General features: G+C 43.6%; 1 protein-coding gene across 1 annotated transcript in view; it reads right to left on the reverse strand.

Moving 5' to 3' along the window:
- LOC309383750 (pregnancy zone protein-like) overlaps window positions 1-25,367 on the reverse strand; it is an 81,343-nt gene extending 55,976 nt beyond the window's left edge. Inside the window, exons 1-14 of the mRNA XM_081936590.1 lie at window positions 25,182-25,367; window positions 24,252-24,435; window positions 23,955-24,120; window positions 20,202-20,254; window positions 19,505-19,525; window positions 18,095-18,263; window positions 16,638-16,722; window positions 14,186-14,303; window positions 9,240-9,354; window positions 7,704-7,813; window positions 5,526-5,687; window positions 3,690-3,914; window positions 2,495-2,558; window positions 693-838 (exon numbers count right to left, since the gene is read on the reverse strand). Of these exons, the coding sequence (XP_081792716.1) occupies window positions 693-838; window positions 2,495-2,558; window positions 3,690-3,914; window positions 5,526-5,687; window positions 7,704-7,813; window positions 9,240-9,354; window positions 14,186-14,303; window positions 16,638-16,722; window positions 18,095-18,263; window positions 19,505-19,525; window positions 20,202-20,254; window positions 23,955-24,120; window positions 24,252-24,435; window positions 25,182-25,279 (1,716 nt within the window). The 5' untranslated portion in view covers window positions 25,280-25,367. The remainder of the gene's footprint in view (window positions 1-692; window positions 839-2,494; window positions 2,559-3,689; window positions 3,915-5,525; window positions 5,688-7,703; window positions 7,814-9,239; window positions 9,355-14,185; window positions 14,304-16,637; window positions 16,723-18,094; window positions 18,264-19,504; window positions 19,526-20,201; window positions 20,255-23,954; window positions 24,121-24,251; window positions 24,436-25,181) is intronic.
- Window positions 25,368-27,872: the final 2,505 nt, after the last annotated feature.

The following is a 27,872-nucleotide window of genomic DNA, read 5'->3' on the forward strand; positions in this document are numbered from 1 at the left end:
TGTAGTTGGTAACTATCTTATAATATAAAATGGAATAATGATGATGTAATGAATAATGGATATAAATATAGACTGAAATACTTAATGACTACATGGATTGACAAATAACAATGGAGAATTATATTTGGAATTGTGGATAATTGGAAATTCTATGGCTAATGGAAAGTAGAAATGTCTTATATGAAGTAATGAGTCTTTTTTTTTTCTTTGATTTAATGCTTATTCTTATTTTTTAGAGAATGGTGATATAATTTTATAAAGACTTATTTTTACCTAGTAGATAATTATGGATGTAAAGAAACAAGGGTTGTCATAAAAGAAAGAATACTAATGGTAATTTGAACACACAATGCTCAATGAAATACTTAACTATGTTTAATGGATAATCAGTGACTTTATTCTTAATTGTAAAAACCACTGCACAAAAACTTGTAACCAAACGACATGTTTGATGAAATTGGGTTGTTTTTTTCTTTTCTCCTCCCTGCTCTTGTTCTGTATGTGTTGTCTTGTCTCCTTTAAAGAAAAAAAAATTTAAAAAAAGAAGTATTTATCAAAGGATCGGGAGCAAAGAAGGCTTGGTGGATATTAGCATCAATAGAGTGGAGGAGCACCAGCTTAGAGAAGACCTGTTCTGGATCATTAAGATTCTGCCTTTCTTTAACAGCACAACACAAAATGCACAGCTTTACCTTGTTGGAGAAGCACTTTTCTACGGTGAAGTTCCTCGAGCCAGCAACCAGTTCTCCGCTGGGCAAAATAGTGTAGAGGAGCAAGTGGATCTTGGGAGCAGTGTTGACATCCACTGAGAGATCCAAAAGGAAGTCCCCTTTGATTTCTAAAGGATGAAAGTCCCGGGTGGAGGAAAGAGAAAGAGAGTTCAAAAGAGACATATAAATTTCATTAGGTAGGTGGTAGGTAGGTAGGTAGGTAGGTAGGTAGGTAGGTAGGTAGATGATAGATAGATAGATAGATAGATAGATAGATAGATAGATAGATAGATAGATAGATAGATAGTCAGGGTTCCGACAGATGCCCTAATTAAATCCTGAGCCTCAAGCCAAGCTTCAAAAGAAATCTAGTTATTTATTAGGAGCAACATGTTGGCACATTCCCAAGTGAAACCAGCTCTGATCCCACATAATGTAAGGCCCCAATCATGACCCTGTTTCCCCCCACCTCCCCCCGTCAATCACATTTGCTAACAGGGCAATTTTTCAGGTTGTAGAGATCACTCCCTTCCGGCCGCTGTAAGTAACCCTGGGATACAGCCTTGAGAGAGATAAGTCTGGAATGTGCATCTGTCTTTGGCTGCTGTGCCATTTCATCAGTTTCCCATCTCCCCTTTCCTATGGCAACTCAAGAGCAGGCCAGGGATGCTTTGCGAGTTGACATAGAGATAGAGATAGAGAGATAGAGAGGTAGAGAGATAGAGAGATGCATAGAATTAGTTCCAGTTGGAATACATCAGACTTCACCAGGATGACCACAACAGGCTGGGAAATGTGAGTCAAAAATGGATCATTGAAGAACCAAGAGCTGTCTTCTTCTCAGTTGTGAGGGCTTGTCTTCTCCTCCACAATAAATGTTAAGTTTGTGGTGGCAATGATCAAGTCGGTGGTCCTTCTTGTTTCAGGGATCCATGAAGCAGAAGGTGAATCTCCCTCCAGTAACATCTCCCACTGCACAGGAGGGCAACGGACATAAAACAGGCCCCGTGGCACATGCCATGGAGTCCTTCAACTCATCCTAAAAACCCCAAATGCTGCCTCGGAACCATGAGTCAGTGCTCTTAGTAGTGCCTTCCCATGGCTCTCCAGGCTTTCTTGACTCTGGGTTGAACTTGGGGCCTTCTGGGTCTCAGGTGATTGGGAACTGCATCCCATTCTCTATCCTTCATTCTCCCACCTTGCATGTTTTGGTTATCCTTGAAAACAAAGTCACATCCGGCATGCCAGAGTGCTGACTACAAGAGACTGAGCCCCTAATCCTCTCTGTGGATCTCTGAGAAGGGCCTGTCCCAGAGGAAATGGAGCATAGGCATCTGGGCAGCCTTATAGCATAGTTGCAAAGAAGCATCACTGTGACGCCCAGCAAAAACTCAGGGTGAAGGAAACGGCTGCAGAGATTTGGGAGAAACGGCCTGTTCCTACTCCTTGAGACCATCCCTTTCCTCTACCCAATGGCAGGGCTGGCTGTGTGTAGCCACCTCCCTTGCCCTGCCAGTGTGAAATCGGATATAGTGAACCCAGCTGTGAGTGGGAAAAGGAAGAGAGGTTTTTCAGACATGCAGGGGGCACCCAGCATTTAGCAAGAGAGAACTGGAGCCATGGGTGGGATTCAGCCGATTCGGACCGGTTTAAGCGAACCGGTTGTTAAGTGGGTTGAATCCCACCACTGACTGGAGCCCCATAGATGGAGACACCTCGGGAACTTATGGGAAGCTTTTTGTCAAGCAGGAGGGGGGAGTGTAATGTAGAGGGGGAGCATTTACCTTTTCCCTGTTCCACTGGCTGAGTGTGTGTCCCTGTTCGTATGATGTTCTCCCTAGCCTTGACCTGCATGGGGGGAAAAATCCTGTTAGATATGCAAGGGCTTGAAGAAATCGATCGATCGATTGATTGATCAATTGATCAGTCAATTGATTGATTGATTTCCAACTCTAAAACTGGTTGTCATGTTAGGTATATGGACCCCTAGAATTGCGAGCTGCAATTGTCTAGCTTAACCTTTTGATTAAAACAATAGAATAATAATTCACCCACGGTGTTGATCAGGAATCTGGTGAATTTGATGATTGCCTGAAGGGAATGTATGTTGAGATGACAAGGCTAAAATCCTGGCCTATGCAGGCCTTCATGACCATGGAAAATCCCAAAGGAAAAGACTAGCCTGTGGATTAGGCTTGTGACCAAAACCACGGAAGGCATTCTTGACTATTTTTATAATTTCCATATCTTATCTGCTGTATGCAAGCTTCCTCTTATGTAACCAAGCAGAAGCAAAGAAATGTGTAAATATCTGCCTCAGACTGTGTTTGGGATTCCTCCACCTTTAGGGAGGACCCGTCTTTATCAGCTGAATCAACATGTTTGGCTTGTCAAGACATATCCGGACTCTCTCTTATTTTATTTTATTTTTTTTTTTTGGAAAAAGTGCAAAGAAGCTCAACTAAAATAATTAAAGGCCTGGAGAATAGAACGTATGAAGAACAGTTGCAGGATTTGGGTTTGGCTAGTCTAGAGAAAAGAAAGACTAAGGGGGACATGATAGCAGTCTTCCAGTATTTGAGAGGCTGCCACAAAGAAGAGGGGGTCAATTTATTTTCCAAAACATCAGAAGGCAGGACAAGAAACAATGGACTGAAATTAATTAAAGAGAGAAGCAACCTGGAACCAAGGAGAAACTTCCTAACAGGGAGGACAATTAACCAGGGGAACAGCTTTGCCTTCGGAAGTTCTGGGTCTTTCATCCCTGGAGGTTTTAAGAAGAGACTGGACAGCCACCTGTCTGAAATGGTATAGGCTCTGCTGTTTGAGCAGGGGGTTGGACTAGAAGACCTCCAAAGTCCCTTCAATCTATTCTGATTGATTGATTGATTGATTGATTGATTGATTGATTGATTGATAGCTGTTTAACAAAGCGAAGCAAACATGCCTTGTGAATGCAGCCTTGGCCTGAGGACTCACCATGTAATAGAAGACAATCTCGTTGTCTGTCTCACCCCTTCGGTTAAGGATGTAACGCACCCGAACAGGCTCACGGTGGCCGCAGCTTAATATCTCTGATGCAGGCTCAATATATATGTAACTTTTGCTTGGAGAATAAAACATGTGCGCCGTGTGAAATGCTTGACCGTGACTGGCTGTAACCCAGTGCTTGCTAGTATGCTGAGGCTTGTATTGATGCATAGCCTGAGAGGAAAAGCATAGATTTAGAGAAATTTAGAGAAATGTGATAGATCAATAGAGGATAGATAGATATAGATATACAGTAGATATTCAGTAGATATAGAAATAGATAACGGATGGGTGGATGCAGTGGTGGTATTCAACATTTTGTCCTACTGGTTCTGTGGGCGTGGCTTGGTAGGTGTGGCTTCATGGGGGTCATGTGACTGAGTGGGTGTGGCCAACTTGAGGTCACTCATGTCCATGCGCACTCAATCACATGACCCCACCACCAAGCCACACCCACAGAACCCAGTACTAAAAAAATTGGAACATACAGCTATTGCAGTCTTTCTACCTATTATTTTCTGCCCAGGGTCTGAGGGGGCTTTGGCTCAGAATCTTTCAAAGGCCTCCTGCATGCCGCCTGCTCTCCCTTCGCCACACTTTGCCCCATTTCCCCTCCTTCAGAGGCCCAGGCCTGTTACTCAATCTCCCCGTTTCCTCCCCCATGACCGCCTCTTTCTTCGTCCCGCGACCTTACCTTCATCCCATGGCTGGTGACAAAGAGAAAGGCAAGCCAGAGCTGAGTCGTGCCACCGGGCTCCCCACCAGCCCGTATCTCGCCTCCCTTGTTGTGAGATACCTGCAGCAGCCTCCTCCTTTTTTCGGTACAAGACAATCCTCCCAGGCTTCTTGCACTGAAAACTACTGACCTCCACTTCTCGAATGCACCAAAAAAGAGCTTTAGTCCCACAGCCATCACCACCGTGTTCTTCACGCTGGCCATGCACATGCACTCCATTGCCTAATGTGCCAGAATCTGTTAACTCTGTTAAATTTTCCCAGTTCCCTATCCCAACGCCTGCAAATTTTTTCCCAACCAGCTCTGCATTTACCTCTCCACCACCCCCTCCCTTCCTTAAGCAGTAAAGGACTCAAAATCCAGCTTTGGAGAAGGGAAGATCCCTTGCACCTCTTTTATCTAGAACAGAGCATGGTCAGCTCTGTTCCATACACGGACAGGAGACCACAAAGAAATCTTCTCGTCTTGGTGGGCTAGACTTGGCAATTGAAAACACATCTGGGAATAAAGCCACAGGGGACCTTTCTTGCCATGGAAATGACAGGGTCGAGCCTGTGCCGGGATCTCAATGGTGACTTTTCAAAGGATAATTTACATGGTATTTTCAGAATGAGTAAGGTGGAAAATTTTCTTAAAGTTGGGAAGGAAGACAGCGACAATGAGAAAGGAGAGACAGAGGGGGAAAGAGAGGAGCCCTAAGTGCTTTCAACTAACTAACTAGAATAGCTTTATTGTCCACTTTAAATCTATACCAATCGGCATACATTAAAATGAAATTTCATTGCATACAGCTCTCAAAAGATCACCATCTCCAAAATGCACTGCGTAAATATAACAAAAATAAAAGTAAATAAATAATGAACAAAGTATGCATATATACCCACAGTTTACCAGACGGATGGCATATAGGGACCAAAGCTGTTACAGAATCTGCTAGTCTTGCTAGACATAATTCGAAATTGAAATCTCCTCCCAGAGGGGAGCAACAAAAACAAACCATCAAGTGGGAATGTCATAAAATACAGCCGTCGCAAATCGAGAAGACTAACCGTAAAAGACAAAACGTTGTCTCTGAAACCAGTGGTTTCTATGGAGAATTCAGCTTTTCCCTCAGCATCCGTCACTTGATTGAGCCGCTGGTGAGTTGCCATCACCAAAATCTCCACTGTTCCATTGTTGATCGGCACCTCGTTGTTGTCTACCAGCTTCACCTGCGCACGAAAAATTGCCACATGGACCCAACTGGTTGCAGCCAAATATTTCAGGATTTACCAATTCTGCCTTTCTTTCAGGGATGCCAAGCTTTCCCAACAAGCCATCTTAATTTTTTCCCCATCACTACAACTAGCAGGGAAGACTTGAGCCTGGGAGTAGCTTTTATGGCTGCAGCTGAGAAAGAAAGGGGATGATTTATAAACCCAAGCAAGGAGTCGCTGAGAGATGGTGTTACAGGTTGGTTTGATAAACCGACTCTTTGTTAAGAAAAAGGGCTTTGGGAGTTTCAAAGGAGAGCATCCGCAGGGGATGATAGCAATAGCCCTTCTATACTGCCCCATAGTGCTCTACATACTCTCTGGACAGTATACAATGTCAGCATTTTGCCCCCAACCATCTGGATCCTCAGCTGCAAGCTAACTCACTACTCACCACCTGTAGTTCAATGTCCTAAGTGGCTCAATGTTGACTCAGCCTTCCATCCTTCTGAGGTTAGTAAAATGAGGACCCAGATGGTTGGGGGCAATAGGCTGGCTCTGTAAACCACTTAGAGAGGGCTGTAAAGCACTGTGAAATGGTATATACGCCTAAGTGTTATTGCTATTGCACTGAGGCATGATCGGGAGTTTGGCTGCCATCTTGCCTTTTTGGGTCTACCACCATCATTTCTATGGATAATCCTTCTAATGAACAAAGGCTGAAAGGTTCCTATTGTAGACTCCAGCTTGCTTGCTTGCTTCTTCCTTCCCTCCTCTCTCTCTCATTCTCTCTCTCTCTCTCTCTCCCTCTCTCTCTCTCTCATTCTCTCTCGCTCTCGCTCTCATCTGTCTGTCTTTCGATCTGTCAATCTATCGATCTATGGATCTATGGATCTATCAATCTATCTATCTATCTATCTATCTATCATCTATCTATCATATGTTGGAAGAAATGTCCTCCTGGGTTCAGTTCCAAGTGAGGAGAAAGACACTGGAAACATGGAAGCTGCTTGGAAAGATGGTTTAATGGTGGAGAGGACCACATGGGTCTTTTGGGTCCTGGCCAAATGAGCACATGGGTGAGTGAAAGAGAAATATTTATACCTTCTCTTGGGCTTTGGATTTGAGTTTCCTGTTCCTGTGGCAAGGGCAGGGGTGCGATTCAGCCAGTTCAGACCGGTTTGGGTGAACCGGTAGGGCCAATGATCAGCTGGGGAGCGAATTGGTTTGGTCCGATGATCAGGTGAGCCCACCTGCCCCTGTGCTTTACTTACCTATATCCTCTCATCTGATTTGCACGGCAGAGCGGATTGCTGCACCTCAGCTGTGTTACTCCCCAGAAGTAATGTGGAAGGTAAGTTTTGTTAAAACTGCACACATGCGCATGCAATCACCGAACCAGTTGTTAAACCAGCAGGATCCCACCACTGGGCAAGGGCTCGTATTCTCATTGGTTGTAGACTCCCATGTGGCCATGTGGGGTCATGGGTCATGAGTAAAGTTCAGTTGACACTTTGGGCTGATACAATGATGGGGCTTTTTTTGTGGCTGAATGGCTTTGCCCTGAAGGATAATCCCATCATCCTGGAGCTGAGGTCTTTTATCCCTCCCTCCCTCCCTCCTTTGATTGAGATGGTATAAGATCTCTTGCTTGAGGCCTTTTGGGCACCAGAGATCCATTCCAAGGAAAGAGGGTTCTCCACGGACCAGAGAGGGCGTGGTTTCACATGCTGCCTGCATCCCACGGATGGGGCTACACTTGTTTGTGCGGCCCTGTTTCTGACATGCCGTAGCCCAGTACTGGGCCATGGACCAGGGAACGGGGATCCCTGAACTACAAGACCTCCAAGGTCCCTTCCAAGTCTGTTATTCTTATTCCTTAATGCTTTTACACTGCTTTTGATCGTTCTAGCTCAGAGCAGCTGGGCAGCAGCTGTTGGGGTGAAGAAATGGCATTGAAGCAGACTGGAGGGGCCGGCTGGGCTGATACAGCTTAAATCCATCTTTGCAAAGAAACCACGGCTCCCATCTTACCTTCACAACATAGGGCATGCCAGGTTTATAGTAATGGTCAAGGTTTTCAAAGGTAATTTTGCTCAACATGGACGTGATCCCAATGTATTCTGTGGCATTCACCTCCACTCCTGTTGAAGAGAAATGTCATCTGCAAAAGGCTCTTCCCTTCCTCTCCAATTTCCCAGAAACTCCCCGTCTCTGGAGTGCCAAGAAGCCTGACTCTTTTGATGGACAATCGTCCTATGGATTTCTGCTTTGTACAACAAGTTTGAATAGACTATCTACAGGGTTTCCCCTCCCCTCCCGTACAGATTTCTCTGACATGTCTATGGAGATTCTCAGTCATCCAGGTCATGGTTGTCCCAAAGGTGCTTTTTCAAGAGGCAACTAGACTTTCTGGTTTTTCTTTAAAGACGTTTTGCTTCTCAAGCCAAGAAACTCCTTCAAAGAACTGAAGAAGCTTCTTGGATGAGAAGTGAAACATCTTCAAAGAAAAACAAGAAAGTCCAGTTGCCTCTTGAAAAAGCACCTTATGGATTTCTCTGACATACTAATTCTCTCTGTTGGATTGAATTTGGCAATTGGTAGCCCTTTAAAGGTTTCTCCCCATCCAGTTGTGACTGGCTCAAAGGGGAGATGCGCAGCCTAGGGAATCTGTTGTCTGAGAGACCCGTCCGTCATCATTTGGCCAGCACAAAAGTGTGGAATGTGGTAACCTTTCCTGCTGAAGGGAGATCTGTTTTTCTACCTACATTCGCATGCTTTCAAACCGCTAGGTTGGCAGGAGCTGGGACGAGGACAGGAGCTCACCCAATCCTGCAATGCTTGGGACTCGAACCTGAGCTGTCTGCTTTCCAGCTTATAAGGCGAGAAGGCCACTGAGCCACCACTCTCTTTATGGGACATCAAATTTGATTAGTATGTCTCAGACTGCTTGCAACCAACTGATTCCCCCCACTCCCGCAAAATCTCATCACTTCATTTTCTGTGAAATGGGTGTTGGAGCAGAGAATAGTTTTCTCATTTATAACTCAGATGCCACAACTCTCTTAGAATTAGATATGCGATGTTTTTTTCTATCAAGGTTAACTCAGCCTTCCAGCCTTCCGAGGTGGGTAAAATGATGACCCAGGTTGTAGGGAGAAATAGGCTGAGTCTGCAAACCGCTTAGAGAGGGCTGCAATAGCAACAGCCCTTAAACATATATACTGCTTCACAGTGCTTTACAGCTCTCTCTAAGTGGTTTACACAGTCAGCAACTTGCTCCCAACAATCTGGGTCATCATTCTACCCACCTCGGAAGGATGGATGGCTGAGTCAACCTTGAGTCTGGTGAGATTTGAACTGCCAATTCAATTGCTGCTAATTCAGCAGAAGTAGCCTGAAGTTCTACATTCTAATCACTGCATCACCAAGCACTGTTAAATTGTATTCACAGTAAGTCTAAATGCTATTGCTATCTCCCAAACCTTCCTTGTAGGAAACGGGAGCTTTAGGTCTGGTTCTGGGCCATTCTGTCAGCCCGTTGATGCTCTTTTGTTTCATGAAAGTTACCTGTCCCTTCCTCTGTGATTTTGCCTTCTACGGTGATGCCCATCGAAAATCCGAGCCACCTCAGATGGAACGGTGCCATGTCCACCGTCTTGGAGAAACAGCCATCTCCATCTGCCTGCATGACACAACAACCAAGAAACAGCAGTGTGTGATCCCTCTTCAAATAACCTCTCGTTCCTTGTTTTTTAGCAACCCAACTTTTCCATGCCTTCTACGGGGGTTGGAAATCCACTCTCTGGTTCATGGACAGCAGAGTCAAGCCAAGGAGGTGGAGCCCCTGTAGGAAAGGGATTCAGCAGAACTTCCCTTCTGAACACCTGTCCAAACTCCTTAGCTCTCGCCTGCTTTTTAAGTGGACAATTTAAAGATAGTCTGAACCCCGATTTGTTCCTCCTGTGGTCATTACTTTTACCTCAAGCAGTCCTCGACTTAGGACCATAATTTAACCCAATGTCTCTGTTGCTTAGTGAGACATTTGTTAATCTTTATTTGGTATCTAAATTGGGTTTTTTTGGCTTTTCTCTTGTGAACTGCAGTAGGATCATCCCTGGGGAGATTCCAGCAAAAGCATGGACAGACTCCGTTTCCCTCGGTATCTTTTCTCCATGCCTGTGATATCCTGGTGGAATGTTCTCCCCATGCTCCTCACTCACTGCCCCACATTTCAAAGGGAAATAGCCCAAATGCGAGCGTAAGAAGTGAATTTTCAGTGACATGTTTGCACCAAGTGCTTTATAGGATCTAAGCAAATTTTCCACGTGGTTTTCATAGTCCTCTGCCTTTCTGGTCTCAAAGCGAAGGTAAATTTATACACTGCCATGTGGTACAATTTTCATTGTTCTACCGTACTTTATCAAGAAGTTACGAGGCATCATGATCATGAGACACCTCTCTCCCTTGTAGGTAAATATTCTCAGCTGTGCATAACTCTTCATTGCATAAATCTTCATTGTGAAGCACAAGAGTTACAACACATTTGGGGGTATTTATTTTCCCCAGAAGAAAGAGCCCAAATAAGAAAAGCTGCTATGGCTTATTGGAATAGAATCCAAGAGGGAGTTGTTAACCCAACAGCAGCTGATATCAAGTTTCCTCTGGTGGATCCGGGGTGGGATAACAATGACCCGGCAGAGAGGGGACATATGGAAGATCTAAAACGAATAGTTCTCCAAGGAGTTAGAACTGCAGTACCTCAAGAAAAGAATTTGATTAAAGCTTTTGAGGTAGGACAGCTGAAAGATGAAACACCATTTTGCATTTTTAAATAGGATTAAAGACTGTCTAAATAAATATTCTGGTATTTCTCCTGAAACACCAGCATATGATTCCTTGATGAAAATGCAATTTGTAACAAAGGCTTGGCCTGATGTACAGGAAAAAATTCAGACAATTGAAGACTGGGCAAATACAGATATAACAACACTATTAAAAGAGGCCCAAAAGGTGTATGTGAATAGGGATGAGGCAAAAAGTTGGCAGAAAAGCAAGATGATGGTGTCTGTCATTAAGGCATCTAACAAGCCAAAAGAAAGGAAAGAAGGATTTCGAGGGGCAGGGGAATTGGGAAACCACCTGCCATAAATCAGTGAAAACACCCTGGATAGGGAAGAGGGTTTCTCCTGTGGAAGAAGTGGAGACAGTAAGAAATGTTTTGCATGTGGTAAGGAAGGGCACTTTGCTAGAAACTGCCCAGATAAGGGAAAAACTCAAAAAAAGAACAACATCTATATACCCACGTGGGACACGAGGAAGTTTAGGGAGGTTAGGGTCTATTGGTTTTAGGGTCCCATCAATATGTAAAATACCAAGAGGAATTGAACAGGATGGGGAAAGCCTGAGAACAAAGGGAGTAAAAGGGGAACCATTTGAAGTAACATTAAATAAAAATGTGTGTTTAAAACGAGGAAAATGCAATATAAAAACAGGTGTAATACTAGTATGAGAAGTAGGGATAAATTTACTGGGAAGAGATGCCCTATCCCTACTGGGATGTAAGCTTAAATTTGAAGAAAATACTTATACTATAAACATGTTAACTGAGGAACAAGAGAAACAAATAGATCCTCTAGTTTGGGAGGCAAAAGGCAATTGGGGAGACTTGGATATTCCATCTTTAAAGGTAACTTTGAAAGAAGGAGCAGAAACAATAAAACAGAAACAACATAATATCCCAATGGAGGGTAGGCGAGGACTGAAGATAGTAATAGAGATACTTTTATAGGATGAGTTAACCAAGAAACAGAGTTTTACTATGAGATGGTGAATGCTAGTCTCTATCATAGTAAAAGAGTACCAGAGGAAGACACAATAGAGGACACTGCAGATGAGGCACAAATGCATGAAAACAATGAACACGAAGAGAAACCTAAGATAATAGAGGAGCCACATGGGGTAAGGCCACATAGGACGCATATGTGAAATGGCCTATAATTCCAGTGGAATATACCTATAATTATGAAAGAATTAATGAGGGAAGATATATAAAGGTAAAAGATCTACACCCAGTGCTGCGTATGCTGCAGAATATAATGATGGGGTGGTAATATTAACTAAGATACAAGCAGGGCTTCTAGGATTATTTTCTTGGGGAGCTACTCAATATAACCAGATGCAATTAGGGCATCCTGCATGTGCTTTGGCAAAGGGTATAAATGAAACATCATCAGCTATAGCTGCTATGGCTGATGAAATGGGGGAAATTAGGAAGTCTCTGTTGCAGAATCGTGTTGCCATTGATCATATATTATTACGAATGGGACATGGGTGTGAAGAATTCGATGGTTTGTTTTGCTTCAATATTTCCGATAGATCACAGTTTATTGAGTCTAAAATAAAAGCTTTGCATAATATCACTACACACTTCACACACTTAACTGATAGTTCAGCCTTTAAAGGGTTATGGAATCTGTTAACCTCTTGGCTTCCAAATTTTGCTTGGTTAAAGGCCTTATTTGTACGTATAATTGCTATTATAGTTATAGGTTTTATCTCTTGTATTTGTATTCAATGTATGCCTGTATGCTGTAATTGTTGTAAATACTGTTATCAGGTAACTAAGCCAAAGACGAAAGAGATGGGGGGGGGAATTAAGTAAGCAGGAGGTACGAATCATGTTACAGAACTTAACTGAAGGTTTACAGAAATAAGAAAGGATAAAATAGAAAGGGGGGATTAAGAGAAATGAGAATTATTCCTGTAAAAAAGAAAGCAATAGTGATGCCATATTTATCCTCTGTATAATCTAAGACACCAACTGGGAGACATTAGATACATGTAGAAATTCCAGGTCAGGTCAGAGTAACATTGGCAGGAAGGCACCTGTCATGCTAAAATTGATAGTATTGTTATGATAGAGATATGGTAAGTATCGGGGGATTGCTTGTCCAGGAAACTAGCTGTTATGTAGCCAAAACGTATCTGACGTAAACTGACCAATGATAATAAGGGGTGTTAAAAGGGTGGGTGGGGTTTCTTTGAAACTGTATTTAAATCTTGTATTCATGTGTATCATTTGCTCTTCTGTGCTCTAATCACATGAGAACAGGGGGATCACTTTTGCAAAAGTTGAATAAAGCTCTTTTATTGTCCATGGAGATTGAACTCCATGACTCCTGGTGATTCAACTGAGAAGTTTAAATCTCACAGGGGCAAGGGAAGAAGATGAGAACGCTGCACAAAGAGATGACAAGAGAATTACAGAATGCTGCAGAAGTGCATGGAGTTACACTGAAGTGGAAGAGGTTGTGGATGAGAATAAACTCAGGTTAGAAAATGCTTGGCATAAACCATAAGGATGAGAGAAAGATACTGTGTGGTATGTATATAGAACAAAAGGTGATTGCAAAGCAAATAGTCAAAGAGAACATGGAATGGTTAAGATGAACGGGGAAAATGCAGCAATTGGGTATGTTCAGAGGTGGTATTCAGCAGGTTCTGACCAGTTCTAGAGAACCGGTAGCGGAAATTTTGAGTAGTTCGGAGAACGGGTAAATACCACCTCTGACTGGCCCCACCTCCATCTATTCTCTGCCTCTCAAGTCCCAGCTGATCAGGGGGAAATGGTGATTTTGTAGTAACCTTCCCCTGGAGTGGGGTAGGAATGGAGATTTTACAGTATCCTTCCCCTGCCATGCCCACCAAGCCACATCCACAGAACTGGTAGTAAAAAAAATTGAATCCCACCACTGGATATGTTGGTGGAATTGGGAATGCTTAGTTTATGAAAAAGAATGACTAGGGGGGTGATATGATAGCATGTTCCAATATCTCAGGGGTTGCCACAAAGAAGAGGGAATCAAGTTAAGCATATGAGCAATGGATGGAAACAAATCAAGGAGAGAAGCAACCTAGAACTAAGGAGAAATTTCCTGACAGTAAGAACAATTAACCAGTGCAACAACTTGATTCCAGAAGTTGTGAATGTTCCAATACTGGAAGTTTTTAAGAAGAGGTTGGATAACCATTAGTCCGAATTGGTATGTTTCCTGCCTGAGCAGGGGATTTGGCTAGAAGACCCCCCCCCCCAAGGTCCCTTCCAACTGTTATTCTGTTCTGTTCCGTTCTGTTCTGTGTTCCGTTCCGTTCTACTCCACTCCACTCCACTCCACTCCACTCCACTCCACTCCACTCCACTCTACTCTACTCTACTCTACTCTACTCTACTCTACTCTACTCTATTTCAATGCAGAGCAATTTAATTGAAAGAAACATGTTTGAAAATGGGGGAAGAATGATGTCTCTTCTTGCTAATTTTTTCCATACAGTTTCTATAGAGCAAGCATCAAATATTTTCAATTGTCTGAACTATTTTCAATTGTCTCAACAATCAATTGTCTGAATATGACCCTCCCTACTATTTGCCAGGGTGAATCAAGAAAATATAATCCCCATTTTAAAAAACAACAACAGCGAAGATATCCCAGCTGTGGAAACTCGATGTCCCTTACCTCGCCTTCAAATTCTTTACACAGACTTTCATCAGTCTTACACTGTAATGGCACAATTTTGGGATGCCGGCAGAGGTTCAGATTTATCAGGCCAGGCACAGGTTTCCCATAGGTGTACCTGGAGTCAGAACCCACCAATGTGGAGAAAGACACAGAGAGGGAGATGTTATGCATAGAGAAAGAAGATCAAAGGGGACTGCAAGATCCAAAGGAAGCCATTTCGGTTGTTTTTTACAGGATCCAATTCGAGTAATCACCTGAACCATAGCTTTAGTCTTCCAAGCTTTCAGTGTTGGACTGGAGATCATTCTCAGGAAACCTTTTGCTCTCTCTCCCTCCTCCACCCTCTCTCTCCCCTTTCTCTCTCTTTCTTTCTCTCTCTCCCTATTTCATCTTTTACCTCTCTTTTTCTTTCTTTCTTCCTCTCCCTATTTCTCCCTCTCTCTCCCTCTTTCTCTCTCTCTCTCCCTCTCTCCCCCTCCCTCTCACTCCCTTTCTCTCTCTTACTCTTTCTCTCTCTTGCACTCTTTCTCCCTCTCCCTATTTCTCCCTCTCTCCCTCCTTTTTCTCTCTCCCTCTCCCTTTCTCTCTCTTTCTCTCTTTCTCTCTCCATCTCTTTCTTTCTCTCTTATCTTTCTCTTTCTCACTTTCTTTCTCTCTTCCTCCCTCTTCCTTTTTTCTTTCTCTCCCTCCCTCCCTCCCTCTCTCTCCCTCTCTTTCTCTCTCCCTCTCTCTCCCTCTTTCTAGTTCCCTCTCTCTCTCCCCTACCTCCCTACCTCTCTATCTCTCGCCTCTAGAATGTAGCCACTGGGCTTTTCTATGTGTACTATTTATATGGTGCCCAGTTATGTGTGGCTTGTAGTTGTTAATTGATGGCCAGATTTTAAGTCATTATTGTTTCCAAACAACAACCAACCAGGGAAATAATAACCAATGTCTTAATAGGCAGAGAAACAACAACCAACAATCTAACAGCCAGCCATTAGCACCCCAATTAATAACAAAAAGGCACACAGAACTAGGCACTACATAAACACTACACATAGAACAGCCCGTTGCACACATTCTGCAGAGAGAGAGTAATTCCCTGAGGATGGACTCCAGCATGACTCCAAAACTCAGAAGATTGAACCTCTCATCCCGGTGACCCACCCAGATTGGATCCTGCAACATTATCTTGGGACACATACATTTTTCTTGCATTCATTTTTTTAAAAAATTAATATTTTTATTTATATGGCTCATATATATCTAAATCTGGCTTTGCTTTGGATTTCTTTAACCTTCTGTTTTGTCATGTATTGTATTTCTTATTTTTCTTTCTTTCATAATCAGTTATCTTTTTAAAAATTATGTCAGGTTATCATTGATTTTATATTATATTGAATTATGTTATTTTTTGCCATTTATCCATCATCTCAGTCCAGAATGACTCTGGGCAATTTCCCGATAGTATTAAAGAGCAAATCTTGCAGGTGGGATTTTTTCTTTCTTTCTGCTTGTTTATACTGTCTTTGTTTAAACAACCCTTGTTCACCCGGCCTTTCACCATAACCACCTGACTAGGACTCTGCTTAATATATATCTTCTCTCACCAGCTTCCTCAATATTTATCAGTTAGGTTTATTACCCTCAGAGCTTCCAGGTATCTTTATTTATTTATACCTATGGGTTATTTTACTTTGTTATTTCTTATAAAATATGTTTTTATTACTCTGCTCCAGTTTCCTTCAGAAGAAAGTAAATTATTGCCACCATCATCATCACCTTCACCACTACCCTGCCTTTCTATCTATGCTCCACAAGGGGGCAATGCAAAGCCAACCTTTGCTGATCTCTGAGCCTGAGCAGGATAAGGCCTGTTGGGTATTTGGACAGGAGGCCACCAGGAGATCCCAGGCCAGGATACTGAAGATGACATTCTCAGAAGAAATCATCATCAAACCATTTCCCTATTTTTGTCAAAAAAAACCTAGATGGGCATGAAATCAGCAAGAAGCGAGAAAAACCTGAACAGGAGCAGATTTTCCACCCTCCCTTTCTTCTGCTGTTGGCCCATTGGCTACCAGCAGAGCTAGCAGCAGAGTCAGATGAAGAGGAGGGTGAGGGAGGGCCTGGGCCAGCTTCCGAGCCTTTGCAGCAGAGCCAGAGGCAGAGCTGGGGCCTTCTGTCCTCACCCAGGTGGAGAGGCAGCTGTCTTTGGTGCTTGAGTTGAATGAGGGAGAGGAACAGATGGGACCATCCCAGATGTGCGTATGCGTAGAGAGGAAAGGAGAGGGAGAGCAAAGGAAAGCAATGTGCTGGCTTTCAGAGAAAAGCAGACCTAGACACCAGTCAGCCCCTCCCTGGCTAGGAAATAAATAGGAGGGATTTGGGAGTGGCCTGTTGTCACTGACAAATTTTGCACCTTCTGCTCACAATTGGAAAAAGAGAGTAGATGAGCATCACGTACCTGCCACACACTCTGATTGTTATTTCCTTAGTCATAACCGTGATGAGCTTCGGGGCCTTCACCAAAAGCTCAAATTTGGGCAGAACTAGAAAGAGGAAAGGGAAGGAAAGAAAATCATGAGATGAACCTTGTGGGAGCACAAACTGCCCAGTTCTCTCCTACGACCTCCCTTGAGGGCTAAGGAAATGGGAGAAATTGGCCAGACAATTGAAGACTGAAAGGAAAAGTAAGTTGTAAATCTAAGTAAGACAAATTAAATCTTGAATTAATAAAGCAGTAAACATTATGCCAGAATCAATTTAACAATTGCGTTTGGACAACCTTCTAAAATGTTTGGCTCCAATCTTAGACAATTTGTCCTTGTTTTGCTGACTTATGTTTTGTAGAGGTTCAACCCATTGTATTAGTTGAATTCGGGGAGGGGGAGTTGAGTGAAATGTCAATCCCATTGTCCCACCCACTACCTTAAATTCCTGGCCCAGAGACTCCGTATTCATCTTTGATCTGTATGTGATTAGCTGGTAAATCATAATCTCTGATCTCAGAAAATGGGTTAATTTAGCTGAGTAACCAGATAAATGTTAAATTTGTTGGAGAATGTGATTCTTAGAATTAAACTGAATAAATAGAATTGTAGAGTCTCTAAATCTCTGCTAAATCCCTCATTGCCAAATATTTGCTTGTTTGTTTGTTTGTTTGTTTATTTATCCATCAATTCATTCTCTCCTTCTTTCCTTCCTTCCCTCCCTCCTTTCTTTCTTCCCCTCCCTCCCTCCTACGTGCTTTACTTCCATTTCCATCCTGCTGTTTCCATCCTTAAAAATAATCCTAAATATAAATGTTCTATGAGTAATGATTTTTTTTAATCTACCAGCTCAACATGAAGACATACTTACATTTTCAAACTTCAGTATGCAGATTAAGCTGCTACAACTTTATTGGGACAAATAAATCTTAATTCAACAAGGCAGAATAATCTGGACTGTCAGGGAGGGGGGAGGAAGGAAATATGGCATCCCAGATGGGACTCCAAGCAAACCTAACCAAGGATATGGCCCAGGTAAGCCTCCATTGCCCACACAGACACCATTGAATCTGTGGGTGGATTTGTCCTGGACCTTAGCCATTTGGAACTAAGTTTTAAAGCCCAGGGACTCTCAGCATCTCTGCCCTTTTCTGCTCAGGAATTCAAGCCATGTGATTCTGCTCAGGAGCTCATGCCATGCGATCCTGTCCACTATTAAACCATCTTTCCAAGCAGCCTCCATGTTTCTAGTGTCCTTTTCCCCATTGGAACTGAACCCAAAAGGACATTTCTTCCAACAGAAGGAAGCAAGGAAGGATAGAGGGATGGAAGAGGAAAGAAGGAAGGAAGGGGGGAAGGAATGAAGGAGGGAGGAAAGGGAGAGGGAGGGGGAAGCAAGAAAAGAAGGGCAAACTGGATCTCTCCTTCTTACCATATTCGTCCACATCAAAGCTGTATTCTGCAACTTTCGTGGAGTCTTCCTCTACCACCACTTTGTAGGTGCCCAAGAGGGGATCGGAAGACAGAGAATAGGAAAGCTGGATTATGCCCAACGGTAACTCCACATCTCTCCACTGGAACACCCGGTTGTTTTGGGGATCCTGGAAAGAATATAACAAGTTCCAAAGTTTGTCCATAACCCAGAATTGTTCTAGAATCAGTGGTTCATAATCCAGAAAATGTAGTCCTACAATCTCTGAGCGCTATGAGCAGTGTATTTGGATATGGCAGCCTTTCAGAAGGCCATATATGTATTGGGATTAAACTCTCAATATTGGAACCCAGCAAGGACAATTGCTGTGCTGGCTGGAAATTCGGGGAGTTGTACTCCCTAATTTTCTGAAGGTCCCAAATTGGAGATGGTGGCTGTAGGTCTTAGAGCCATGGTGGCGCAGTGGTTAGAGTGCAGTACTGCAGGCTACTTCTGCTGACTGCCAGCTGCCTGAGATTTGGCAGTTCGAATCTCATTAGGCTCAAGGTTGACTCAGCCTTTCATCCTTCTGGAGTTGGTAAAATGAGGACCCAGATCATTGAGAGCAAGATGCTGACTTTGTAAACCGCTTAGAGAGGGCGGTAAAGCACCGTGAAGCGCTATATAAGTCTAAGTGCTATTGCTATTAGCAAGAAGGAGCTACCATTAGAAAAAAGGGATGTTCAAGCTCAGATTGTACAAGCTGAGGGAGGCTGGGACATAGTTCCTTGAACACTTTAACAACTTTAGAGCAACTAATTTAAGAAAGAAAGCAACAAAAAAAAGCCTCTCGGCTGGTTGCCAGATTAGCAGTGCATTACTCCAGAGCACCACTAGATGGAAGGGATGTGTTCACCGAGTAGCTCACCATTCTGCTGCCATCTAGTGGACACCTTGAGGAATTGCATCCCAGAAATGGTAGCACTAAACCTATGAACTACTTTATCCAGGAAGTTGACTCATGTCTTTAGTTGATTTCCTTGATCGATGCTACTGTTTCTGTGTCAAATGCAAGGAGAGGGCTCTCATTCAGCCCAATTCCTAGTAAAGAAGATGGGAACAAACCTCTCAAAGACAAACTATTCCTCATTTCCCAACAGCATTAATTTTGCTACTTTGTGGGACTGTGTGAATTAGCCCCTTTCTTAACTAAGTGAAATGGGACTCGATATTAGCTACTTTAAAAATCTCTCTCCCTCGCCACCAAGATATTTGCTTGTATCATTTTCTGGGCAACCATCTGGAAATGGTTGGTCGTTTTGATTTCCCAAGAGCCTGCAGCCCTCAGATTTCCTGGTGGCCTCCCATCCAAAGATCAATGAGGTCCAATCAGCCATGGAGCTGGCGCTGTTATGGCCTTTCAGCACATACCTGGATGTACACAACTGGAAACTGTGGAAACAAAAAATAAAGCACAGGAAAATCAGAGACACTAATGAATGAAAAGGAGGATAGAGAAGAAAAGTAGGTAGAAAAAGGGGCATCGGAGTTTCTTTTATGATGCATTATGGTTTTGATATGTATTTATTTGTATCTTGTCTTACCTCAAGGGACTGCTCTTAGAATTCCCACTACACACGCCCATAACAACCACCCTGTGAGGTTGGTTGGTTGACAATGCCTAGCCACAAGGTCACCCAGCCAGTTTTCATGACTAAGGGTAGATTTAAGCTCAGCACTAATCCAAAGCCTTCAATTACTCCATGAGTCTTCACTAGTTTTCACCCTGGGGTATCTCCACACCAAAGGTGGGTTTCAGCCAGTTTGCCCTGGATCAGGCGAACCGATAGTGGTGGCGGTGGCAGGAGGCTTTGCTCACCTGCCCGAACGCTTCTGTGCATGTGCAAAAGCGTTGCACGAGGGCGTGCGTGCACAAGCGAACCAGTAGTAAAATAAATTGAAACCCACCACTGCTCCACACATACTCTGGGTTCAATGTTATGTGTGAGGAGGGAGGAATCCATAGAATTCCCCTGGAGGGGAATTGACCCCAGGGAGAGCATGAATTGAATGTTTTCTCACGGAGATGCCATCATCTCTGCCTGTCTTACTACCCCCCAAAATTTACCTTCTTCTTCAGGGGGCGTAAATCTTTATCCATAGAGACGATGCGAAACTGAACTGCAAAGGAAAGAGAAAGAATATGTGGGGAAAGTAGCTACTGAATAAAGAAATATTAAGATACAGAAGAGATCTTGGAGATCATTGACTGCAGTCCAGTGTTTTCTCATACCTGAGTATTTGAAGACTTCTGCTCCTAGAATTCCTCGGCCAGGCATGGGGTCTTTCCAGAAGATTCCGTGCTGGCTGTTGAATTCTGGGAACTGAAGTCTAAACATCTTCAAGGTGCTACAGTTGAAAAACACTAATCTGACCCCTGTCCAGGGCAGTAATACACTGTTGCAGCATTCCTGGTAGGTGGCCATCCAGCTTTTGTTTAAATCCTTCCGTCAATCCTTCCTCCTGGGTAGTCAATCCCATCCAGCTCCCTTAATACATTTTTTTTCCTGATGCACATTCATAATGTACCTTTCTGACATTTAGATCATTGTTTCATGTCTCCTAGAAAGACCCCCAAAATTGATCAGGTAAGAGATACATGAAAACTGCAGTCAGACCTCCACATAGTCTTCTCTTCTCCAAGGGGAAGAGCATAGCCACTGTCTCTATTTATCATAGATCTTTTTATCCTCCTTCCCTTTGGTTGCCCTCCTCTGGAGACACTCTGGTTTGTCTGTTTTCCATGATGGAAAACTTCTCTGGTTGGCAGAGTCCAGCCAACCAGAGAAGAACAATGAGGATTCCTGACCCTGTAGAGGTGGAGTGGTTATGCCTGTCCTGGCTCTATTCCACTCGGTAGATGGTGTTGGAAACTGATTACGGGCACGGTTGGGATTGAAACATTTTAGCAACTGGTCCTCTGCCCGGTTGCTGGGTGGGCGTAGCCATTGGGGCATGGCCTACTCTGCCTCCTGCACCACGGTAGAAATGGGGCATTTTCAGTCTCCCCAGGCTCCGGGGGCTTTTCTTGCACCTCTGGGAGGGCAAAAACGGCCTTCCCTGGTCTCTGGAGGCCCTCCAGAGGCTGGAAATGGGCCCTTTTCCAGACTTACGGAACTATCAGGAGGCCCATTTTTCACCCTCCCAGAGCCTCCACGCAGGCCCTGCACTTACCTCGCATCCAGAACAGGCCACATGGAGACTCCTGGGAGGGGAGGGGTGGGAGGGGCCAGCCAATCCTTGCAACTACTGGTTCAGCAAACCAGATGTACAATTAGCATCCATTTCGCCCGAACCAGTCCGAACCATCTGAATTCCACTCCCGATTATGGGTCATCCCCAGGTTACATACAGGTAGTCCTCAACTTACAACCACAAATGAGCCCAAAATTTACGTTTTTCATTGAGACATTTGTTAAGTGACATTTACAATACAATAGTAGTAGAGTTGGAAGGGACCTTGGAGGTCTTCTAGTCCAACCTCCTGCCTAGGCAGGAAACCCTATACCGTTTCAGACAAATAGCTATCCAACATCTTCTTAAAGACTTCCAGTGTTGGGGCATTCACAACTTCTGGAGGCAAGCTGTTCCACTGATTAATTGTTCTAACTGTCAGGAAATTTCTCCTCAGTTCTAAGTTGCTTCTCTCCTTGATTAGTTTCCACCCATTGCTTCTTGTTCTACCCTCAGGTGCCTTGGAGAATAGCTTGACTCCCTCTTCTTTGTGGCAACCCCTGAGATATTGGAACACTGCTATCATGTCTCCCCTAGTCCTTCTTTCTCTTAAGCTAAACATACCCAGTTCCTGCAACCGTTCTTCATATGTTTTAGTCTCCAGTCCCCTAATCATCTTTGTTGCTCTTCTCTGCACTCTTTCTAGAGTCTCCACATCTTTTTTACATCGTGGCGACCAGAACTGAATGCAGTATTCCAAGTGTGGCCTTACCAAGGCATTATAAAGTGGTATTAACACTTCACGTGATCTTGATTCTATCCCTCTATTTATGTAGCCTAGAACTGTGTTGGCTTTTTTGGCAGCTGCTGCACACTGCTGACTCATATTTAAATGGTTGTCCACTAGGACTCCAAGATCCCTTTCACAGTTACTACTACTGAGCAAGGTATCGCCTATACTGTACCTGTGCATTCCATTTTTGTTGTCTAAATGTAGAACCTTACTCTTTTCACCATTGAATTTCATTTTATTAGATAGTGCCCAATGTTCAAGTTTGTCAAGATCCTTCTGTATCTTAAGCCTATCTTCTGGAGTGTTGGCTATTCCTGCCAGCTTGGTATCATCTGCAAATTTGATGAGTTCCCCATTTATTCCCTCATCCAAATCATTGATGAAGATGTTGAAGAGTACTGGGCCTAAAACAGAGCCTTGGGGTACTCCACTGCATACTTCCCTCCATGTAGATGCAGTTCCATTGAGAACTACACGTTGAGTGCGGTTGGTCAGCCACTTACGAATCCATCTGGTGGTGATGCTGTCTAACCCACATTCTTCTACTTTATCTAGTAGTAGGTTATGGTCTACCTTATCAAAAGCCTTACTGAAGTCCATTTGCCCCATTTTACAACCTTTCTTTCCTCTGATGTTAAGTGAACCACTGTAGTTGATAAGTTAGCAACCTTATTAAGAGAAACTGACTCTTCCCTATTGACTTCGCTCGTCAGAAAATCCCAAAAAGTGATCACATCACTTTGGGACACTGCAACCGTCATAGATATGAGTCAGTTATCAAACATCTAAATTTTGATCATAGGATTATGGGGAGGATACAAAGATTGTAACTGAAAAAAGACATGTCACTTTTTTTCACTGCTGTTGTAACTTTGAACGGTGCCTAAATGCACACACCAAGATCAGAGCATGCCAACAAATTCTTCCACTGCTCAATTCACCTAGCAAAACGTCCTTCGATGTTTACTTATTAAACATCAGCAAAGCTGAAAAACAGTTGACTGGCCAAGTTGGAAGATGCCACAGGCAAAATTGGGGACATGTGAACAATGTATAAGAATGAACCTTATTTCCATTTCTCTTGTTACACATCAAAAGGCAGAGGACCTTCCAAAGCCACTCAAAGCAATATGAATCATTCCCAAAGTACGTTTCATGATGTTAAAGGTTATTGTTATTGTTTTTATTATTAATGTTTTAAATCAGGGGTGCCAAACTCGATTAAATTGAGCATCAGGGTTGTGTTTGACCTTGAAGGGCCAGGGTGGGCGTGGCCAGCTCGACCTCACTCATATCAGTGCCCTGCCTGTGGTGGCCCAAGCACTCTGCCAGCAAAAATGTGCTCCCGAGCTCCGTTTTCAGCTGTGGCAGCCTCCGGCAACCCTTTGCCAGCAGAAATGGAGCTTGGGAGGGCCGCCTGTGGGCCAGTCCTTCACTGTTTCCAGGGCAGTCCAGGATCCAGATCTAAGCACCCCTTGGGCCAGATACAGCGTGTAGGCTTTAAGTTTAAAATGATACGGTGCCCTTCAAAATCAAATTATTAGATATTCATCATTTCCATTTGTTATCCCCATGTTGTGGGTAACTGAGCAGGGTGAAGGTGCTTGCTCTGATTGGGCACAGGGTCTGACATGGAGGAGATGGGGTGGGTGTGAACTAAACTGAAAATGCCCACAGTCATTTTCCAACATTTTCTACCATAGTGGCGCATGTGTGTAGCTTGAGTATAGATTTGTTCTCCGAACTTGTGAGTTGGTTTCCAAATATTTTATTACCAGGCTGTAAAAATTGTAATGATAAAGTTTTGAAAAGGTTAGAAAAGCCAGAATTTGGGAAGCTGGAGTCGTCTTTTACCTTGTTGACCCGCTCTGTAGATTGGTTTGTCTGTCTGGATGAAAAGCAGATGCTTTGGCTTCTCAATTTGCACTCTTTTGCGGATCGAGAAACTGTCGCTTGGGAAATTTACATCCAAATTGAGAATGACTTCCGATGGGGGAGAAATGTTGCTCTCCCTGGGAACCTACAGGATGAAGAGACAAAATCAAATGTTTTGAGAGGTATTGTTATCATAATGTTCTATTGCTTCGTGTTTGCATTATGTTGAACGAAACAGCCTAAGGGGAAGAGAGACAGACAGACAGACAGACTTACCTGGAAAGGGACACATTGAAATGCATCTATCTCTTTTATCGTCATTTCATTCAGGATCAAATCCTGGATATCGGATTCCAACAAAAGAGTCAAGTTGACTGTTTCCTTCAGATTGTTTATCTGGATGCAGAAGTTCTCAGGGGTCTCCAGGTAGATGATGCTGGGTACCACCGCCACATATTCCCTTGGAAAGAGGGGTAGGGGCTCTGATTAGGAAATACACCAAGCAAATACAAGAGGATTTCCTGAGATTTGGGCCTGTGTTGGTAGAGATAGATATGTGTCAAAAGGTTCAGTCATGGCAACTGGACCAATCTTTGTTAATCGGAAGCGTTTCGTAGCTCATCCAAGCAACTTCATCAGTCTGTCAGACAAAATTAGTCAGGAAGAGTCAAAGAGTCATTGGAAGGTACCAACTTTTGCCACACCAACTTCAGGGGTTTCTCTCCAAAACGGGTTGCAATCTGGGGAGAACCCCCTGGAGTTGGTATGGCAAGAGTTGGTGCCTTCCAATGACTCTCAGCCTAGCTAATAACACTGGTTCTTATATTAATTTCTTTGAAGACGTTTCGCTTCTCATCCAAGACGCTTCTTCAGCTCTGAGCAGAAGAAGCTTCTTAGATGAGAAGCAAAATGTCTTCAAAGAAAAACCAGAAAGTTCAGTTGCCTCTTGAAAAAACACCTTTGGGACAACCATGACCTGGATGACTGAGAATCTCCATAAATCTTACAGATTTTTTTAAATAACGTCCTGCCTCCCCTCCCACCACCAAATATCCCTGGGGCATCGCTCCTCCTTAAGTTTCCCTTTGAAAATATCCCGGACTGAGAGATGCTTACTTTAAAAATAAAACAGAGTGGAGTTTAAAGCCTAAATCTTTCCCAGCCAAAGAAGACAGAAAGGGAAGTAGCCTGAAGAAATAAACTTACAGTTTGGGCTCAGGAGCAGCTTCAGTGGTCCTGAGAAGGACAGACAGGAGAAGGAGAAGGAAGATGGTTTTTCCATGTTGCCAGCTTTCCCCCATCATATTGAAGAGAGAGGCTGCCTGCAAAGCTGAGCTGAAAAGTCTCAGCTGTTCACTCTTCAGCTCTGACTGCCTCTCTGCAAACAGTCCGTGTGGAAGAAGAGATAAAGCCCAGGAAATGGGACGGGTCTGATTTCCCAGCCCAAATGTGAGTCCTTGCCAATGTTCAAGGCCAAAAGAGTACACGGGGGTGGAGACTGAAACAACACAACTTTATTCTGCACAGAACAAGCATTTCCTTTGAAGCTTGTGTAACCTAGTGGTTTACAGCTGCACTTTTTTTAATACCTTCAAACCCCAAAACTGAACAACCTGAATGTCATAGTGCGTTGATGGCGAACCTTTTAGAGACTGAGTGCCCAAACTGCAAGTCTCTCTCTCTGGGGAGCACACATGCGCAGCAGCAACCCAAAGGCCAGCTGGCCAGCAGGAGGGGGGCATCCCAACACCAGCAGCTGTGCAAGAGGCGAGAACTTTTTCTCTCGAGAGCTTCTGTTTCCCTGCAAACAACAGTGAGAAACGCCATGGAGAAAAGCGGTGGAGCTGAGCTGGGGCGACAGCACACATACCCACAGAGAGGGGTCTGAGTGCCAACTCTGGCACATGTGCCATAGGTTCGCCACCACTGTCATAGTGACATGCATCGCTCCGTTTTCTCTTACGTACAGTTACAAAAGTAGACATACAAGCTTTCCACCAGCTTTCCTAATACGGTATAACTATCATTTCAGCCAATGCTTTTGTGAGCTTTATTAAACTTTGTCTCAATATAAGACTCAGAAATAAAGACTAGTAAAACGGGAGAGGTAAAAGTAGGCAAGTGAGGGGAAAAAGAGAGATAAAGGAGAAGAAAGAAAGAAAGAAAGAAAGAAAGAAAGAAAGAAAGAAAGAAAGAAAGAAAGAAAGAAAGAAAGCAGACTTCCAACTTTTTGGTGCAGTAAAATTCAGGTAGTCCTCGACTTATGAGAGTTCATTTAGTAGAATAGAATAGCAGATTTGGAAAGGACCTTAAAGGTCTTCTAGTCCAACCCCCTGCTCAGGCAGGAAACTGATACCATTTCAGATAAATGGTTGTGCAATCTCTTGTGTGTGTGTATCATGTGTATATATGTGTTATGTATATGTATGAGAAAATATATACTTTCTTTGGAGAACAAGCCCTAGAATTTCATTTTTAATGTGGGCCACTGTGCTCACAAACATGATTTGTATATCTGTGTGTGAGAGAGAGAGGGAGGGAGGGAGGGAGGGAGGGAGGGAGGGAGGGAGGGAGGGACAGACAGAGAGATAGACAGACTTTGTAACCTATGTGTAATGGCTAAGTGGAAAGAGACTGTGAAGCACGGGATATGAAAGTTTCCCAAATTCTTTGCCTATTTTGACTTGCATTCCTGTTCTGTCTCCCACAGTGCTGCTTTTGCTAGACTGGACTATTTTTCCCCCTTTCATGTGAAGACAAAGAAGGAATTAAGTAGTTCCGCTTTCTCCCTGCTGCCCATCACCATCTTGCCATCTTCTCCCATTAGTGAATCTATTATTTTCCTGATCTTCTTCTTATTCCCTAAAGACTAAACGAAACTTCTTATTTGGGGCATTGTTTTTTGGCAAGTCTTAGTTCATTCCGAACCTTTAGCATTTCTGACTCCATCCTTGCAAATTTCAGATATTTGCTGGTATTTTATTTGAGTTTATATGCTCTTCTTTCCCTTTTTCATACTTGTCCTTTTTGTCTCTCAATTAGTCAGAAAGCTCTTTGTGCAGCCATGCTGGTCTTGTCTTGGGTCTCTTGTTTATCTTTCTGTGATTTTTTTTTTAAAAAGACCTTTATCTTGGTTTTCAGTTTCCAAGCATCCTAAATTGTTTTTCTTTTAGGATTTCCATCCGTTGAATCCTTCCTAATTTCTTTCTTAGTTTGTTGAAGTAGCTGTCTTAAAAGTCTAAAACACTATACTGACTTTGTTCAGTTGCCTACATCATTATGATGAATTCCAGTACGACTTGGTCACTCTCTCCCAAAGTTCCTGCCTCTTCAACCCCTTCTATCATTTCATCTCTGTCAATTAAGTCCAATAGAGCTGGTCCTCTAGTTCCCTTCTCTACCTTTTGGACGATAAAAGTTGTCGCCAGCCAGGCATGCCAGGAACCTATTCAATCTCCCATTCATGGCAGAGTTTGCTTTCCTGTTGATGTCAGGGCAGTTAAAGTCCCCTATTACTGCACTGGTGTTTACTGCACATCTCAGCTAGCTGATTAGCAAAAAGTTCACCTATTGCCTCTGCTTCACTGGTGGTTTGCACGCGGTACGCCCCGGTACACGCATACCGGAGCCAGCTGGAGCACCCGATACCATTCCGGTACGGTGCTCCAGAGGACCCACTCACCCGCCCGAGCTCCTTACCGGTGTTTAAAGGCTTCTGTGCTTCCGTGCAGGCGCATGGCACATACAGCACCTGCACACCTCTCCATGGAGCAGCTGGAGCATCGCGGAGAGTCACGGAGCATCGTGGAGCATCATGGAGCATCATGGAGCATCGCGGAGCATCGTGGAGCATCGCGGAGCATCGCAGAGCGTTGCAGAGCATTGTAGAGCGTCGCG

Source organism: Natrix helvetica (genome assembly GCF_964273705.1).
Source record: "Natrix helvetica genome assembly, chromosome: 1".
In the NCBI taxonomy this organism is placed as follows: Eukaryota; Metazoa; Chordata; class Lepidosauria; order Squamata; family Natricidae; genus Natrix; species Natrix helvetica.